At 44.0% G+C, this 16,555-nt stretch overlaps 1 protein-coding gene across 1 annotated transcript in view; it reads left to right on the forward strand.

The window, feature by feature from the left end:
• The window catches only part of Ttll5 (tubulin tyrosine ligase like 5), a 249,816-nt gene that overhangs the window by 32,491 nt on the left and 200,770 nt on the right, over window positions 1–16,555 (forward strand). The window contains exons 8-9 of the mRNA XM_051149557.1: window positions 3,497–3,566; window positions 4,499–4,583. Coding sequence (XP_051005514.1) covers window positions 3,497–3,566; window positions 4,499–4,583 — 155 coding nt within the window. The remainder of the gene's footprint in view (window positions 1–3,496; window positions 3,567–4,498; window positions 4,584–16,555) is intronic.

Below are 16,555 nucleotides of genomic sequence, written 5' to 3' on the forward strand. Positions count from 1 at the left end.
CTGCCTTTAAGAGAACAGCAGTAGTATTTGGACTAGGAAATGTCTTTTTCGAACTTTTGAATTTGGAGGTAGTTATTTTGTGCCAGAATTTGGGAGCATTATGTGCAGTTCTTGAAAGGGAATCTGCTGAAACACCACCCAGGCTCCACCACTGCACTAGTGCTCATACAGTCCAGCTGTGTGCATAGCACGGTGCGCTAGCCCGTACAGTCCAGCTGTGTGCATAGCACAGTGCACTAGCCCATATAGTCCAGCTGTGTGCATAGCACAGTGCACTAGCCCATATAGTCCAGCTGTGTGCATAGCACAGTGCACTAGCCCATATAGTCCAGCTGTGTGCATAGCACAGTGCACTAGCCCATATAGTCCAGCTGTGTGCATAGCACAGTGCACTAGCCCATATAGTCCAGCTGTGTGCATAGCACTGTGCACTAGCCCGTACAGTCCAGCTGTGTGCATAGCACGGTGCACTAGCCCGTACAGTCCAGCTGTGTGCATAGCACGGTGCACTAGCCCGTACAGTCCAGCTGTGTGCATAGCACGGTGCACTAGCCCGTACAGTCCAGCTGTGTGCATAGCACCGTGCACTAGCCCATACAGTCCAGCTGTGTGCATAGCACCGTGCACTAGCCCGTACAGTCCAGCTGTGTGCATAGCACTGTGCGCTAGCCCGTACAGTCCAGCTGTGTGCATAGCACTGTGCACTAGCCCGTACAGTCCAGCTGTGTGCATAGCACTGTGCACTAGCCCATACAGTCCAGCTGTGTGCATAGCACGGTGCACTAGCCCGTACAGTCCAGCTGTGTGCATAGCACTGTGCGCTAGCCCGTACAGTCCAGCTGTGTGCATAGCACTGTGCACTAGCCCGTACAGTCCAGCTGTGTGCATAGCACTGTGCACTAGCCCATATAGTCCAGCTGTGTGCATAGCACCGTGCACTAGCCCGTACAGTCCAGCTGTGTGCATAGCACCGTGCACTAGCCCATACAGTCCAGCTGTGTGCATAGCACTGTGCGCTAGCCCGTACAGTCCAGCTGTGTGCATAGCACTGTGCACTAGCCCATACAGTCTAGCTGTGTGCATAGCACCGTGCACTAGCCCGTACAGTCCAGCTGTGTGCATAGCACTGTGCGCTAGCCCGTACAGTCCAGCTGTGTGCATAGCACTGTGCACTAGCCCGTACAGTCCAGCTGTGTGCATAGCACTGTGCACTAGCCCATACAGTCCAGCTGTGTGCATAGCACTGTGCACTAGCCCGTACAGTCCAGCTGTGTGCATAGCACTGTGCGCTAGCCCGTACAGTCCAGCTGTGTGCATAGCACTGTGCACTAGCCCGTATAGTCCAGCTGTGTGCATAGCACTGTGCACTAGCCCGTACAGTCCAGCTGTGTGCATAGCACTGTGTACTAGCCCGTATAGTCCAGCTGTGTGCATAGCACTGTGTATTAGCCCGTATAGTCCAGCTGTGTGCATAGCATTGTGTACTAGCCCGTATAGTCCAGCTGTGTGCATAGCACTGTGTATTATCGCGTATAGTCCAGCTGTGCACATAGCACTGTGTATTAGCGCGTATAGTCCAGCTGTGCACATAGCACTGTGTATTAGCCCGTATAGTCCAGCTGTGTGCATAGCATTGTGTACTAGCCCGTATAGTCCAGCTGTGTGCATAGCACTGTGTATTAGCCCGTATAGTCCAGCTGTGTGCATAGCACTGTGTACTAGCCCGTATAGTCCAGCTGTGTGCATAGCATTGTGTACTAGCCCGTATAGTCCAGCTGTGTGCATAGCACTGTGTATTAGCCCGTATAGTCCAGCTGTGTGCATAGCACTGTGTATTAGCCCGTATAGTCCAGCTGTGTGCATAGCACTGTGTACTAGCCCGTATAGTCCAGCTGTGTGCATAGCACTGTGTATTAGCCCGTATAGTCCAGCTGTGTGCATAGCATTGTGTACTAGCCCACACAGTCCAGCTGTGTGCATAGCACTGTGCACTAGCCCGTACAGTCCAGCTGTGCACATAGCACTGTGTATTAGCCCGTATAGTCCAGCTGTGTGCATAGCATTGTGTACTAGCCCACACAGTCCAGTTGTGTGCATAGCACTGTGTATTAGTGCGTACAGTCCAGCTGTGCACATAGCACTGTATTTTAGTGCGTACAGTCCAGCTGCACTAGTGTACAGTGCTATAGTCCTACAGCTCTGCAGCAGAGCAGATCCCCGCCATTGATTTTCCTTCATCTGTAGAATGTAGGGTAATCCTGGGGTTGCATGGGGATGAAATAATAGTTGGGACATGCTAAGAACAGCTCTTGGCACATGGTAAATGTTCAGTACCTTTATTAAATTGTAACCATTTCTCCAAGTGTTGCTAGTTATTTCCAAGCAGCTGTATATTGCTCCTAGCTCATAATTGCTATTGTTGCCATCTACAGTTTGGAGCCCCTTTGCATTTCTGGGTTGACTCGCAGCTGATCTTCCTGTCTTAATCTAATCACACATGCAGGTGTTCTACTTGAGATATCTTCATCTTACTGCTTTGTCCATGTGGAGTTTGCAGTAATTTTCTGCTTCCCACCATTTTAAGTCTCAGTCTTCCTTGCCAGTTCAGCTCTCTCTGCCAGAGGCTTCCCTCCCCTTACTTCTCTCCCAGCCCTCACAGCTCTTTCCCAGCACAGCCTTTAGCTCTGGCCTGCGCCCCTGCTCCCTCCTTTCTGCTGGACTTTGCATATGGCAGTGTCGGCTCTTCTGCTGGCCAGAGCTGGCCTGTCCTTCTCAGTCCTGCAGGCTGGCCCTTTTGGCAGTGTGACTCTTGTGTTTGTGGAACTGCTGCTCTGTGTGCCTTTAGAGTCTACGCGTGGCTGTTCTAACCCAAAAGAGCAAACCCTTTGTGGGGAAGGAGCTGCTGAGTCTGAAGTGCTGTGAGGACACAGAAGTGTCTGTTTCTTCATCACTGCGTGCTCAGTGCTTTACACACGGGTGGCAATACCCACACTTCTTAGATAAACAACATTCCCCTATTGGCAAGATCTTTAAATGATCTAATTCAATCATTACACACAGTTGCTTAACAAGTGCCTTATGTGAATCAAGCATCCACTCCAGCTCACGGAATGCTAGCCTCCTTTGCACATCTCTTAGTCTCTGAACCTACTTAATGAGAGGTGCGTTGGGGATAGTGCAGTGTTTTAAAACTTCCACTAGTCTTTATATTTTAAAAGAAACAACTTTATTTTTTAAATAGCTTGTATTTTTTTGGCAAATAACTACTTTATACCATGCATATAAATCTTTAAAGCTGTTTAACCGCATTTATTATGAGAGGTGTTGTGTAAATTAATTTTTCCCCATTGTGATTGGTAGCCCACAGTGGTATGTTGTCTGGCCAGTTGACTATTACAGGTTTTCAATAGTATCATTTCTTAAAAGGTTAAGAAGTTCCTGCCTTATTGTACATTCAGGGTTTCTCCCTTTTGATTCCTTTCTGTTTACTCAACAGCCAAACCAGATCTCCCTGGAAGAGAACATCTTGGTCTCCCGTTACATTAACAACCCCCTGCTCATAGATGGTGAGTTGTGATCAACTCTTGACTAAACTGGGCTGGACCTTGCTCAGCCTTGTAACCTTTTCATAGTCTTCTCTAGTAAATCTTTTAAAGCTAGTCTGACATTTTTGGTACCCGTGGCTCCAGAGATGAGGATGGTTCTTTACCTTTTGAAACTGAAATTAGGTCACACAGGCACAGGAACACACACACACACACACACACACACACACACACACACACACACACTCATATACACACACTAGAGACTGGTTGTAAGATCTGAAACAAATAACTGAAATATCTGAAAACTGTTCTATTTACCACTCTTGGTAACACTCTATGGGTATTACACTCGGGTGGTGGGACCTGGGAGAATGGAGCCAATAAATGAGGCTGACCAAAGTCTCATGCAGTAGCCAGCTTCATTCAGAACATCAGACAGTTTAACTCTGAAGGTTAAGAGGAATCACATGAGTATAGTGTACAAGCACAGAGGCAAGCTGCATATGGCAAAAGCCTGTCTTTTCTTAGAGGCATAGAAACAAATACTAATAGCCAGCTGTAAGGAACAATCTGAAGTAAGCTCACCCAGTCTGCTACACCTGGGAGAGGAACGAGAGCATGATCTAAGAACATGTCCGTGCTGTTGAAGAGACTGAGGTCCCAAGACGCTCGGTTTCTTGGCGTTCTCTCTCAAGCGCTCAGATAACTCCTCACATGACTCCATTTTTGGACTGTGTTTGGACCATGCTCTGGCATCACACTGTATGCATTTAGCAACTCTACTACATAGCATAGTCTGAGCAATTCTGTAGTCTCAAAATGCAAGGTGTGTGTAGTGTGTGCTTTATGTGAAGAGATTGTGCATTCTTTCCCAGCTCTTGGTTGTGCTGTCCTGTTCTTTGCAACAAGATGAATTTAGGTTTTCTTGTGACTCCCAACCTTCTTCCTAGATTTCAAGTTTGATGTGCGCCTCTATGTGCTCGTGACTTCCTATGACCCCCTTGTCATCTATCTCTATGAGGAAGGACTGGCCCGGTAAGAGGCTTTCGGAGGTGGAGGGATTGGGTGTGTGTGTGAGAGTAGATCTGTATAAAGGGTTTCCAAGACCAGGCAAATGGAGTGTGCCCAAGTGGCCTTCAATGACAGGAAGCTTCACCGGCAGGGCTCTACAGAGTGTGTGGAGACACAGATGCGCCTCAGGTATAGGGGCCACAGGGTAGTTTCATGTCATGTGAGAGCCCTAGGGTGGTTAAAAAAAAAAAAAAGGTTTTCTTTTTGTTTTTGTTTTTGTTTTGTTTTGTTCAGAATAGAGCTAGAAGGGAAAATAACAAAAAGCCACATTTTTTTAAATGCTTAATTTTTTATTTTTTATTTTTTTAATTAATTTATTCTTGTTACATCTCAATGTTTATCCCATCCCTTGTATCCTTCCATTCTTCCCTCCCTCCCATTTTCCCATTATTCCCCTCCCCTATGACTGTTCCTGAGGGGGATTACCTCCCCCTGTATATGCTCATAGGGTATCAAGTCTCTTCTTGGCAACCTGCTGTCCTTCCTCTGAGTGCCACCAGGTCTCCCCCTCCAGGAGACATGGTCAAATGTGAGGCACCAGAGTACGTGAGAAAGGCATATCCCACTCTCCACTCAACTGTGGAGAATGTTCTGACCATTGGCTAGATCTGGGTAGGGGTTTAAAGTTTACCGCCTGTATTGTCCTTGGCTGGTGCCTTAGTTTGAGTGGGACCCCTGGGCCCAAATCTGCCTATCATAATGTTCTACTTGTAGGTTTCTAGGACCCTCTGGATCCTTCTACTTTGCTATTTTCCCATGCTTCTCTCATTTAGAGTCCCAATAGGATGTCCTCCCCTCTGTCCCAGTTTTTTGGTAAGTGAAGGCTTTCATGGGACATGCCCCTTGGGCTAGTATGCAGATATAAATGAATATATACCATTTGATTCTTTCTGCTTCTGGGTTAACTCACTCATTATAATTTCTAGCTCAATCCATTTATCCACAAATTTCGGGAATTCCTTGTTTTTAATAGCTGAGTAGTATTCCATAGTGTATATGTACCACAGTTTCCTTATCCATTCTTCTACTGATGGACACTTACTGTTTCCATGTTCTGGCTATTATGAATAAGGCTGCTATGAACATGGTTAAGCAAATTTTCTTATTGTGTGCTGGAGCATCTTCTGGGTATATTCCAAGGAGTGGAATAGCTAGGTCTTGAGGAAGCCCTATTCCCATTTTTCTGAGATAGCACCATATAGATTTCCAAAGTGGCTGTACTAGTTTGCATTCCCACCAGCAATGAAGGAGTGTTCCTCTCTCCCCACATCCTCGCCAGCATGTGGTGTCACTTGAATTTTTGATCTTAGCCATTCTGATGGGTGTAAGATGGAATCTCAGAGTTGTTTTGGTTTGCATTTCCCTGATGACTAAGGAGGTTGAGCATTTCTTTAAGTGTTTCTCAGCCATTTGATATTCCTCTGTTGAGAATTCTCTGTTTAGTTCCAAGCTCCATTTCTCAATTGGGTTATTCGGTTTGGTGGTGTTTAATTTCTTGAGTTCTTTATATATTTTGGATATTAGACCTTTGTCAGATGTAGGGTTGGTGAAGATCGTTTCTCAGTCTGTAGGCTGTCGCTTTGTTCTCTTGACAGTGTCTCCTGCCTTACAGAAGCTTCTCGGCCTCATGAGGTCCCATTTATTAATGGTTGACATTAAGGCCTGGGCCGTTGGTGTTCTGTTCAGGAAGTTGTCTCCTGTGCCAATATGTTCTAGGCTCTTCCCCACTTTTTCTTCTAAGTGATTTAGTGTCTCTGGTTTTATGTTGAGGTCTTTTATCCACTTGGATTTGAGTTTTGTGCAAGGTGACAAATATGGGTCCAGTTGCATTTTTTTACACATAGACCTCCAGTTAGACCAGCACCATTTGTTGAAGATGCTATCCTTTTTCCATTGAATGGATTTGGCTTCTTTGTCAAAAATCCAGTGACCATATGTGTGTGGTTTCATATCTGGGTCTTCGATTCGATTCCACTGATCAACTAGCCTGTTGCTGTGCCAGTACCATGCTGTTTTAATTACTATTGCTTTATAATACAGTTTGAGATCAGGTATGGAGATTCCTCCGGAGCACTTTTTATTGTACAAGATTGTTTTAGCTGTTCTGGGTTTTTTGTTTTTCCATATGAAGTTCAGAATTGAACTTTCAATGTCTTTAAAAAATTGTATAGGTATTTTGATAGGGATTGCATTGAATCTATAGATTGCCAAAAAGCCACATTTAATTTACTTGTCATACACCAGGTCCTTATTTAATCCTCACCATAGCAATGCCTGCTGCCTTTTTGCATCAGCAGAAATAGGTTTGTATAAGTGTGTATGTGTGTGTGTGTATGTGTGTGTGTGTGTGTGTGTGTGTGTGTGTGTGTGTCTGAGTTCTTCTAATGGGGTAGTGGGTAGGGATTGCAACTAATTGAATGGTCATGTGCTCTCCTATTCATGGGCTAGTCATGGCCCTCACCCCTTAATATATAAGCCATATACTTTGCTATGGTTGTGAATACAGGTGTCTTGGGTGTTTAGTAGGTTATAAGGTAGGGCCTGTCAACAGAATTAAGTTTAATTTGTAATAATATGGAGAGTTCTCTCCCATACCCACAAAGACTTACAGGTAACAGTTTTCATAAATCCTTTAAGCTATTTAAAACTTTTCTATGTATTCCTTCTCCTTACTTGAATCAGTCCGCTGGTTTGCTCTGCACTTCTCCTGTGCCATGGCCTGTGATGGGATAGTGCATGGCAGTCTAGAGGGTGCTTTGCATCTGTGCACAGACATAATAAGCTGAAAGTTACAGGCTGTGCATGTTTCTGATTTTAGAAACCTCATTTTGAAAATGGAGACTCCATGAATAAAATAAGGGTGATTATTTGTGCCTATGAGATGAAGAAAGCAGATGAACCCCTGTCCTTCTGAACTTCAACTTCTCCAGCACCTGCTTACTGATAGGGCTTTGACCGCATGGCCTGCACTGTGGCAGCTGAGTTTTCTAAGTTGCTTTGGAGTCATGTGAGCCATGCCTTCCTTTCACCTCTAGGTGGCAATGACAGCTTTCATAAGTACTGTCATATTCTTTACTAAGATTTATGAGTTGGAGCCTTGGGAACACTGGAGGCTACTGAAACTCCATAGTCCTAGCCTCTTGTCCCTTGAAAACTGAGAAGGAGAAAAAAAAATGTTTCCCAGTTGTTGAGTAAAGGCCTGGACCAGGCATCTCACATGAACAATTAGCTCTAATTGGGTTGTCAGAGGGAAGAAGACATTTTCTGTAGCATTTATGGATATGAACTCCTGTACTTTGAAGTATTCATAGAAAGAGGAACATAAAAGCTTAGCTTCCATATTGTTTGGAACACACAGAAGGTAAGATATTCGTACTTTTTCTAGGGAATAGGGCATTGTGAACCGTGGTTTTGTAGTTGGAGGCTTTGGAGCTTTCTGTCCCTAGGACAGAGCTTCTTCATTTCCTTCTACTCAGCTGCACCCCAACTTGTATAGTTGGTCCTGCTCGGTCTTCTGGAAGGGAGAAGGTTTTCCAAGGGTCTCCTCACAGTATATTTTGTATCATACTCTAAAGATGTTTCACCTGCTACATTAGTAGCCCCACTATGAGTAAACTTTTACACAGTTTTCACATCTTTATGGTTCAGAGCACAAAGTGAGAGCAATACTAGCATTCGTTACAGTTTGCCACAGATGAGCAAATACTCTGGCTGGCTCCATGTTAATTAGATGTCAGGACTACTGAATTAGTGACACTTGTCTTGCTTCCAGCTGGAAGTAACTTGTACACACACACAGACACACACACACGCACACACACGCACACACACACACACGCACACACACGCGCACACACACACACACACATACACACACACACTTATATGGCCAGTGGATGCTTTTCCTCACTGTTAGGAAACCAGCTTTTTAAATGGTCCACATTGAGACAAAAATAGAAAAGAAACAATTTCAGGTCTTTGGTGAGTTTACCTGAAACTTAGGTGGATGTGAAATCGTTATCGAAAGCGTAGGCATGGCTTTCTCTCCAGCCATTGCCCCAGACATACAAGGCACACTGCTCTGTGGAGGCTCTTCCGTGTGCCTAAACAGTCACTGTTTATTTTGGCATTCACTTGCTTTCCAGCCCTCAGAGTGCGCCCAGCTGTGTCATTACATTCAGCATCCGTCTGCAGCTCCTCTGCACCTGCAGCTTCTGCTAATCTTGGGTCACGTGTGTTTTGTGTAGACATAACTGAAGGTAATCAGTTTGGGATGAGATCACCAGGTTGCTTTACTTTGGGACTAGAAGGAAAACCATAATCTTTCCTAAAGAGACAGACCTGGAGGCAAAAATAATTCGTTTCCTTCTTTAGGCTTTTATACCCTGTCATTTCTGTTGGGAGCTTCAAATTAATGCTAGGAGGCCGAAGGGTCACTTCATGCAGCTCATTGCATTGTGAAATAGGTCGTGTTGTGTCAATTCCTTTCTCCTTTAATCCCTTCACAGAAAGAGAACTTAGTTTCATTATAGGTTAACATTTTATTTGTCTTTGTTTTGATCACACAAAGTACAGATGTCTCACTGTTTAATTATGTGTAGAGGGTTTGCCTGCATATATGTAAGTACACTAAGTGTGTGCAGTGCGTGCAGAGGCCAGAGGAGGGCACGATCCTCTTGAACTTAGAGATGATCTGAGCTGTCATGTGGGCTCTGGGCACTGAACCCAGATCCTTTGCAAAAGTAACAAGTGCCGTTAGCCACTGACCAGATTTCTAGTTCCTTCTCACTTTTTCTTTGAGATACTAAAATGAAGTTGCTTATCTTGAGGCAGTAGTCTCATGGTCCTGGTAGTAATGCTGCTCTGTATGCTGCTGTGGTTTTCTCGTAGACTCCCATGCAGGCCCTGCTGTAAAATCCCCATGCAGGCCCTGCTGTAGAACCCCATGCAGGCCCTGCTGTAGACTCCCATGCAGGGCCCTGCTGTAAAATCCCCATGCAGGCCCTGCTGTAGACTCCCATGCAGGCCCTGCTGTAGAACCCCATGCAGGGCCCTGCTATAGAACCTTATCCAAGCCCCTGCTATAAAATCTCCATGCAGGGCCCTGCTGTAAAATCTCCATGTAGGACCCTGCTGTAAATCCCCATGCAGGTTGCTGCCGTAAAATCCCCATGCAAGTTGCTGTTGTAAAATACCCTTGCAGGTCCCTGCTGTAGAATCCTCACACTATTTTTCACTTGTAGGAAGGAGAGATTTTATTTTCGAAAGATAGGGGTATTGTCCTCATCAAAAGGTGGTGATCCATTTTTTAGTATCAGAAGTAGAGTTCAAAAAGGCTTTGTTCTGGATTTTACAACTGTAGGGGCATCCAATCTGGGATATAAATGATTTGAGAAATTCCCTTTTGAGACAAAGTTAATAGCTAAATTTGCACTGAAACAGGATTTTTTTTTTAATTATAAAGATACTGAGTGGTAAACAAGTGACTCAAGGAAGGGTAGCACCAGCTTATGAAAGTGTCTGTGGGGGCTCTGAGGCTTACTCCCACTCAGAGAAGTGGAGGAAGATGCTGAAAAGGCCTTTTCTAGTGCAGCCCTCTTTGCAGCTTTGCCACCCCCGCCACCCCCCAACAGCCATATTACCCAGTGGAAATGCAGAAAAGACCCCAAATCATTTTGTAATGCCTTGCTTCCCTCTGCCACCTCCAGGCCCTCCTTCGGTAGCCTTGCTTGCTAATTAACACTGGCTCCAGGGGGATATTTACCTTTTCTGTGCTGGATTCCTGTGGTTTTGAAAGAATTCAGGTACTTGCTGATTGCCAAGGAATTTAGATTACCTCACAGACTGCAGAGTGTCCAGAATCTGCCACAACAGCAAGTGGGGGAAGAGACAGCAACAATGGGGAGAAGCCCTTCCTAGCCTCACTGTCCCTCTCCCTGGCAGGCCCTTGCTGTTTGTGAAGTTTGAGTCATTCCTGGCTCCCAGGACAGAGGATCAGGCTGGTAATCCCCTCCCAGACTCTGCAGGGCGCTGCCCAGGCACTGCAGCATTTTGGCAGTATCCCTGCTGCAGCTGGTTGACAGCAGATCAGAGCTCTTGGGCCTCTTGTTCTCCTCCATAAGATTTTTCTAGGTCAGGCCAGGATGAAACCCAGTGGCTTCTGGCAAGGGTGGCTGAGCTGGTCTCACTGCCCAGGCTTCTCTGCGCAGGACGGCTTATAAGTGCTAAAGATAGCTCATGTGCCACTACAGCAATCTCCTTTCTTTGTGCATTTGTTCTGAATGTAGAAAATGTATCTACCAAACTGAGTACCTAACTCTTTCCGTCGAGGCTCTGTGACTGACTGTAAGAGTAGACGCTGTCAGGTTCTTCCGGCCACAGCACAGTGTGTACACGGGAGGGCAGTTCCTAAGAGCTCACTGCCTTTGTGTTTACTTCCCCCGTTGCTTCTGTGTTGGTAAAGGTCTTGAAACAAGCAATTAAAGTGCACTTTCCAGCAGTATTCACAAGTGCCCACCACAGATGCTTCTTGATTTACATTGAGTTATGTTCCAGCATAGCCAGCATCAATTTGCTATCATCCAGGGGTCTTGATCATTTTGTTTTTTTCTTTTCCTCTGCCAGTTAAAGAATTAAAAGGCAGTGGGAAAAAAACCCAAACAAACAAAGAAACAAAAACCCACCTCAAATATCAAGTGCAACAAGTAGCATCAGGAAAAATCTTAGGCACAGCTCACAAAATTAGCCAGCAAAGAAAGGCTTTTAATAGGGTGATGAAACACTGCAAGGCGCTTCCAGAGAAAGACCCTGACCAGCAGAGTGGAGACTTGGAAGCTTTGAGGGGGTCTTCCTCCCTGAATTTAGGGTTGGCCAGTTTGAACAAAGACAGGGAAGCCGATAGGTCCACAAACTTGGGTTAACCGTGTTCCGATCTGGCCTTGAGCTTGTAGGACCTTGAATTTGTCAAACCGGTCCACTGACCGTATGGCTCTAGCGGCTGGAGGGAAAGCCTTCAGGGCTTTAGGCCTTTGTGTCTGGTCAGAAATGTGAGGAAGAAGCTAGAAGTTTGTTATCTTTGTTTCCTAGTCATGACTCCTCTTCCTGTTTGTCTGCCTATCAAGGGTTAACTCTAGTCCCTCAGTTGAAAATGCATTTTTAAAAGATTTTATTATTTTCATTTTATACACATAAGTGTTTTGCTTGTGTGTGTGGAGTTACACGTGGTTTAGAGCTGCCACATGGTTACTGAGAATTGAACCCAGGTCTCCTGGAAGAGCAGCCAGTGAGCTCTTAATTTCTGAGCTCTTAATCTCTTCAGCCTACAAAAAGGCGTTTAACACACCTCACCCGGCAGAAACGTTAGCTTAGCAATATGGTTTACTGTTTCCTATCAGTTGTCGCCCTCCTGATGGTGTGGGCAACTGGCTACAGCTTGCTGTACTGCTCAGGGTAACAAGATAGTACCCGTGCACATTGCTAGTGTGAGAAAGAGCTACATTCAGAACTCAGTGTGGTTTCTTCACACAGGCAGAAAGCTTGTGAATCAAGTGTTGGAAGCCGGAGCCTGTTTCATGTCTTAACATTAAGCCCTTTCTTCACAGCCTCAGCTCCGCGCTTCAGAGAAGCCGTGACTGCTGCCCTGCTTCCAAGGAGGAGCATCAGCAAACAGAAAGCATAGCTTTAAGACTTCGTTTTCAAAATAGAGACAATCCATATTTGTTTTCAGATTGATTAAACGATGGGCCCACAGTTCTCTTGTTACCAGGGAGCTGTAAGATAAAAGAGTCCAGAGTTCAGATTATCTAAGTAATTAAGATCCCCATGTTTTCTTGCCATAAATGTCAAGGTGTAAAATTCTGTTGTGTGGGCTTTCTTAAATCTTAGATTTTTAAAAATTACATTTATCTGTCTGTTTCTGTGCTCAAGCATCACAGTTCACATATGAAAATCAGAGGACAATTATGGGAACTGATTCTCTTCTCCTTCTGTGTTGGTGACAGAGATGTAACTCGGATCTTCAGGTTTGGTGACAAGTGCCTTTTCCTCTTGAGCCATCTTGAGGGTGTGGTGTACTTTTCTTTCTCGCTTTTTGAGTAACATTCACTTATCTTTTTAATTGAAAATAATTTTTTTCATATACTATGTTTCTGATCACTGTTTTTCCTCTTTCATCTCCTCCCAGATCCTCCCCACCTCCCACCTGTCCAATTCCATGTTTCTTTCTCTCTCTTTAGAAAACAAACAAGCAAATTAAGAAAACCAAAACAACAGCAAAAAAAAAAAAAAAAAAAAAAAAAGAACCCAAAACTAGTATTAAGCAACACCAACAAAGAAAAAAGCACAAGAAACACATACACAAAGCCCATAAAAACACAAAATTGGAAGACATACTATATAAGCATAAGATTAGTAAGGCAAAGAAGTGTTCAAATGAAGCAATCTAAGACATCTCCCCTCCCCCCAAAAATCTTCAAAAACACTGTTGAGTATGTTTTGTATGGCCATGTGCTGGGCATGGGGCCTGCTCTGAAGTGTGTTGATATACCATGAGACCCCATTGGAGGGCCCAACCCTCTTAAATGTTGATCTCCCTAGGAGATTTTTTACTTCGTTCATCATGTGACTTTCAGCTAAATTAGGATGAGCTTACCTAGGAAATAATTGATTCGTCTAGCTTGGTTATAGAGACATTTTGATGAAACTTTCAGGCCTGGACTGGATGAAGTGTAGTGGTGTATGGAAGGCTAATACACTGGTTCTCAACCTATGGGATTGACAACTCTTTTGCAGGGGGACACATGTCAGATATTTATGTTATGACTCACAACAGTAGCAAAATTACAGTTATGAAGTAGCAACGAAATAAGAGGAACTGTATTAAAGGGTTGCAGTATTAGGGAGGTTCAGAACCACTGCTCTAATGAAACGGTTACAAATCCTAAGTGTTTCCCAGTGGACACTGAAAGTGGCAAAGCAGCCTTTCCTGTCTGAAGGCGCTTGTGCTGTGCAGTGCTCCAAAGTCACCAATAGTGGAATGACCGGTCTTCTGTTGTTCTAAGCGTCATAAGAACCCTACTCATTTCCTTTAAGACTTTCAATTTTGAAGCCATCTGGACTTGTGAAGAAGCTATCTGAAAAGTGTGACGAGCCAGCCTTTACCTGCCAAGAGACCCCATTTAGCTCTGCCAAATTGTTTACTAACATTCTTTTTAGCCAAAAGACCCAATCAAGGATGGCGTTTTGTTGTCAAGTCTCCTCAGACTCCTGCAGTCTGCAGTTCCTCAGTGTTCCTGTGACTTCATGACCTCAGCATTTTGGAAAATGACAGGCCAGTCATTTTGCAAATTGTCCTTCAATTTGGGTTTGCCTGTATTTTCTCATGATTAAACTTTGCTTATTCATTTGGGGTCAGAATCCCACAGAAGCGATGATAAATTCTCATTTTGGTATATTTGATGGTACATGCTAATTGTTTAGTATTTGATTAGTGGTAGTGATTTTGAGAGTCCTTCATTGTGAAGTGGCTTTGTCTTCCCTCTGTGATCACCAAGAATTATGAGGAGGTAGTTGGAAACCATGTAATACTCATCCCTCTTTTTTTTTTTTTTAAAGATTTATTTATTTATTAAGTATACATGTTTTGCCTGCATGTTCACCTGCATGCCGGAAGAGGGTACCAAATCTCATTATAGATGGTTGTGAGGCACCATGTGGTTGCTGGGAATTGAACTCAGGACTTTTGGAAGAGAAGATAGTGCTCTTAACCACTGAGCCATCTCTCCAGCCTTTCAGCAAATCTTTTATATCTATTGGTGTTTCTTGCTTGGTGAGTTATTACATCAGTGCCTGCCCGATGATGATTTTCAAATCCTGTCATCCTTGTATTTGTATAAGTTGGCATTTTACTTTAAGAAAAGTTTTTTTCTTCCTATTATATATTCATTTGTTTATTAATGCAGAGTAAAGGATTTCTATTTTATTTAATGGACCCCTTTATTATACTGTTTTATTTTCATGCTCTGGTTGGGACAGTGTTGGCCCCTTTACCCTAGGTTTTGTGTCCTTTTGTCATGTCTCCATCATTCTTTGAGTATAAAATGTTTTAGGCTCATCTTGTTCTGACTCAGCCCTGGATCAGTCATATCTACAAGGAGCACTGGGTACTTGGCCATGGAGAATTGCATTTAGAATCGAAGGCTTGGTTCTTAATGATCTCATTGCTCTGGGGCTTGCAATAGACAGACCTAGGAGGCATGTATGTATGTCCCTTTTCTCATATGGACATCCACATTCATTCTGTATCTGTTTATCAGGAAATGGGGTTATATTAGCATTTACAGTTCTACTTCAAAGTTCAGAGTATAAACTGGCTTTTGTCTTTTGCATATTTATTTTTTCCGTTCCAACAAAGAAAAAGCTATCTCCCAATATCTTTAACATACTAATTTTTATTTTATTTTTCTTTTGAGACAGGGTTTCTTTGTGTAGCTCTTGTCCTGTAACTTACTATGTAGATCAGGCTGGCCTCGAACTCAGAGATTCACCTGCCTCTGCCTCTGGAAGTGTTGGGTTAAAGGCGTGTGCCACCACCCCCAGGCTTTAACACATTTGTTTAGTTAGTTTTCTGGTTTGTAGCCAATCTCTTGCCCTTACTGAGCTTCCTCCCCACTCAGATGAGATCCCATAGGGTTATTGTTCTGCCTAGATAACCTCCTGTACTTCCTAGGGCTTGCTTTTCAGCCCATACACTGTTTCCTCCCCGGGCGGAAAGAAGTTAACTAGTTAAGTCATTAAAGTTAAAAGCAAAAACACCAAACCTTTGTAGGTACCAGATCTGAGAGTTGTGTGACTTCTTGCCTAGACAGTAAGGAGACACTGGTGATCAGAGGTAAATGTGGCTGTTTAACACAGACTCGCAAGAGCTGTACGATCTAACAGGCTAAGCTCAACTTTCTCTTGTATGGTCTTTTTGCATTGCTCTTTGAGCTGAGGAACAGCAGAGTTAGTGCTTTGCCCTGTCAGGGGCATTTGCTGTTACCCTTCTCTTCACCCTGATTCTTTCACCTTGTTTCCTAGACCCTGGAGAGGCCCACTGTGGCGTTTGTAATACTGTGCATGCTGGGCTTTAGAATCAGATGCTGTAGTGAAAGGAAGAGGAGGAAGAAAAGGAGGCAAGTCCGCAGAGTTAGATGAGAGGAGACACCTTCCTTGACCAGAACTTTCTCTCCCCCCCACTTCATCCTTATGACAAGGAGATGGTGACAAGTGATCTGTCACCATGGGTTAATGTCTTTTGGAGGGAGGCAGTCTTGGATCTTGCCTGGTCATTCAGAGAGAATTCACAGAGTGACTCTTCCTGCTCTGAGAATCACTTACTGTAGGAAGATTGGGATGTAAAGGCAAAGTTCATTTGCCACCATATGATGACAAAGAATTAAATGGTAACTCCTAGAAGTTTCTGGAAGCTTTGAGGTCTTTCTCAAGCATAGACACAATGCTTGTCTAGCTCTCTCAAGCCATATATGCCTGGTCAAAATTTTCTCATTATCCACATCCTTTTTCCTGGCCTTGTGTTTGTTTATTTTGCTTTCTTGTGTTTATTTGTTTTTCTTTGGCTCTTGTATTTTTCTGGTATAGAAAATTAGGGAGTGGAGGTGGTTGGATTGGTGAAAAGAAATACAGAAAAGGAAAAAAATTTAAATGCTGACTTTTAATGCGGTAAAAATCATGTTGACTTCATAGTCTGGGTAAGCATATGTAAACCGTTTGTAAATCATATGAAAATAAACTTGTGGCCTTCTAGGTTTCTTCACACACTTGGATATGTGTTTTGGGGAAGTGCTTACAGGCTGGGCGATACACCACCAGCGGTGTATGAGTAAGGCTTGGTGTTCACTGTCACCATTGTCTTGAGAGGCCTTTTTGATGCCAAGCAT

This window comes from Acomys russatus, chromosome 1, assembly GCF_903995435.1.
Source record: "Acomys russatus chromosome 1, mAcoRus1.1, whole genome shotgun sequence".
NCBI lineage: Eukaryota > Metazoa > Chordata > Mammalia > Rodentia > Muridae > Acomys > Acomys russatus.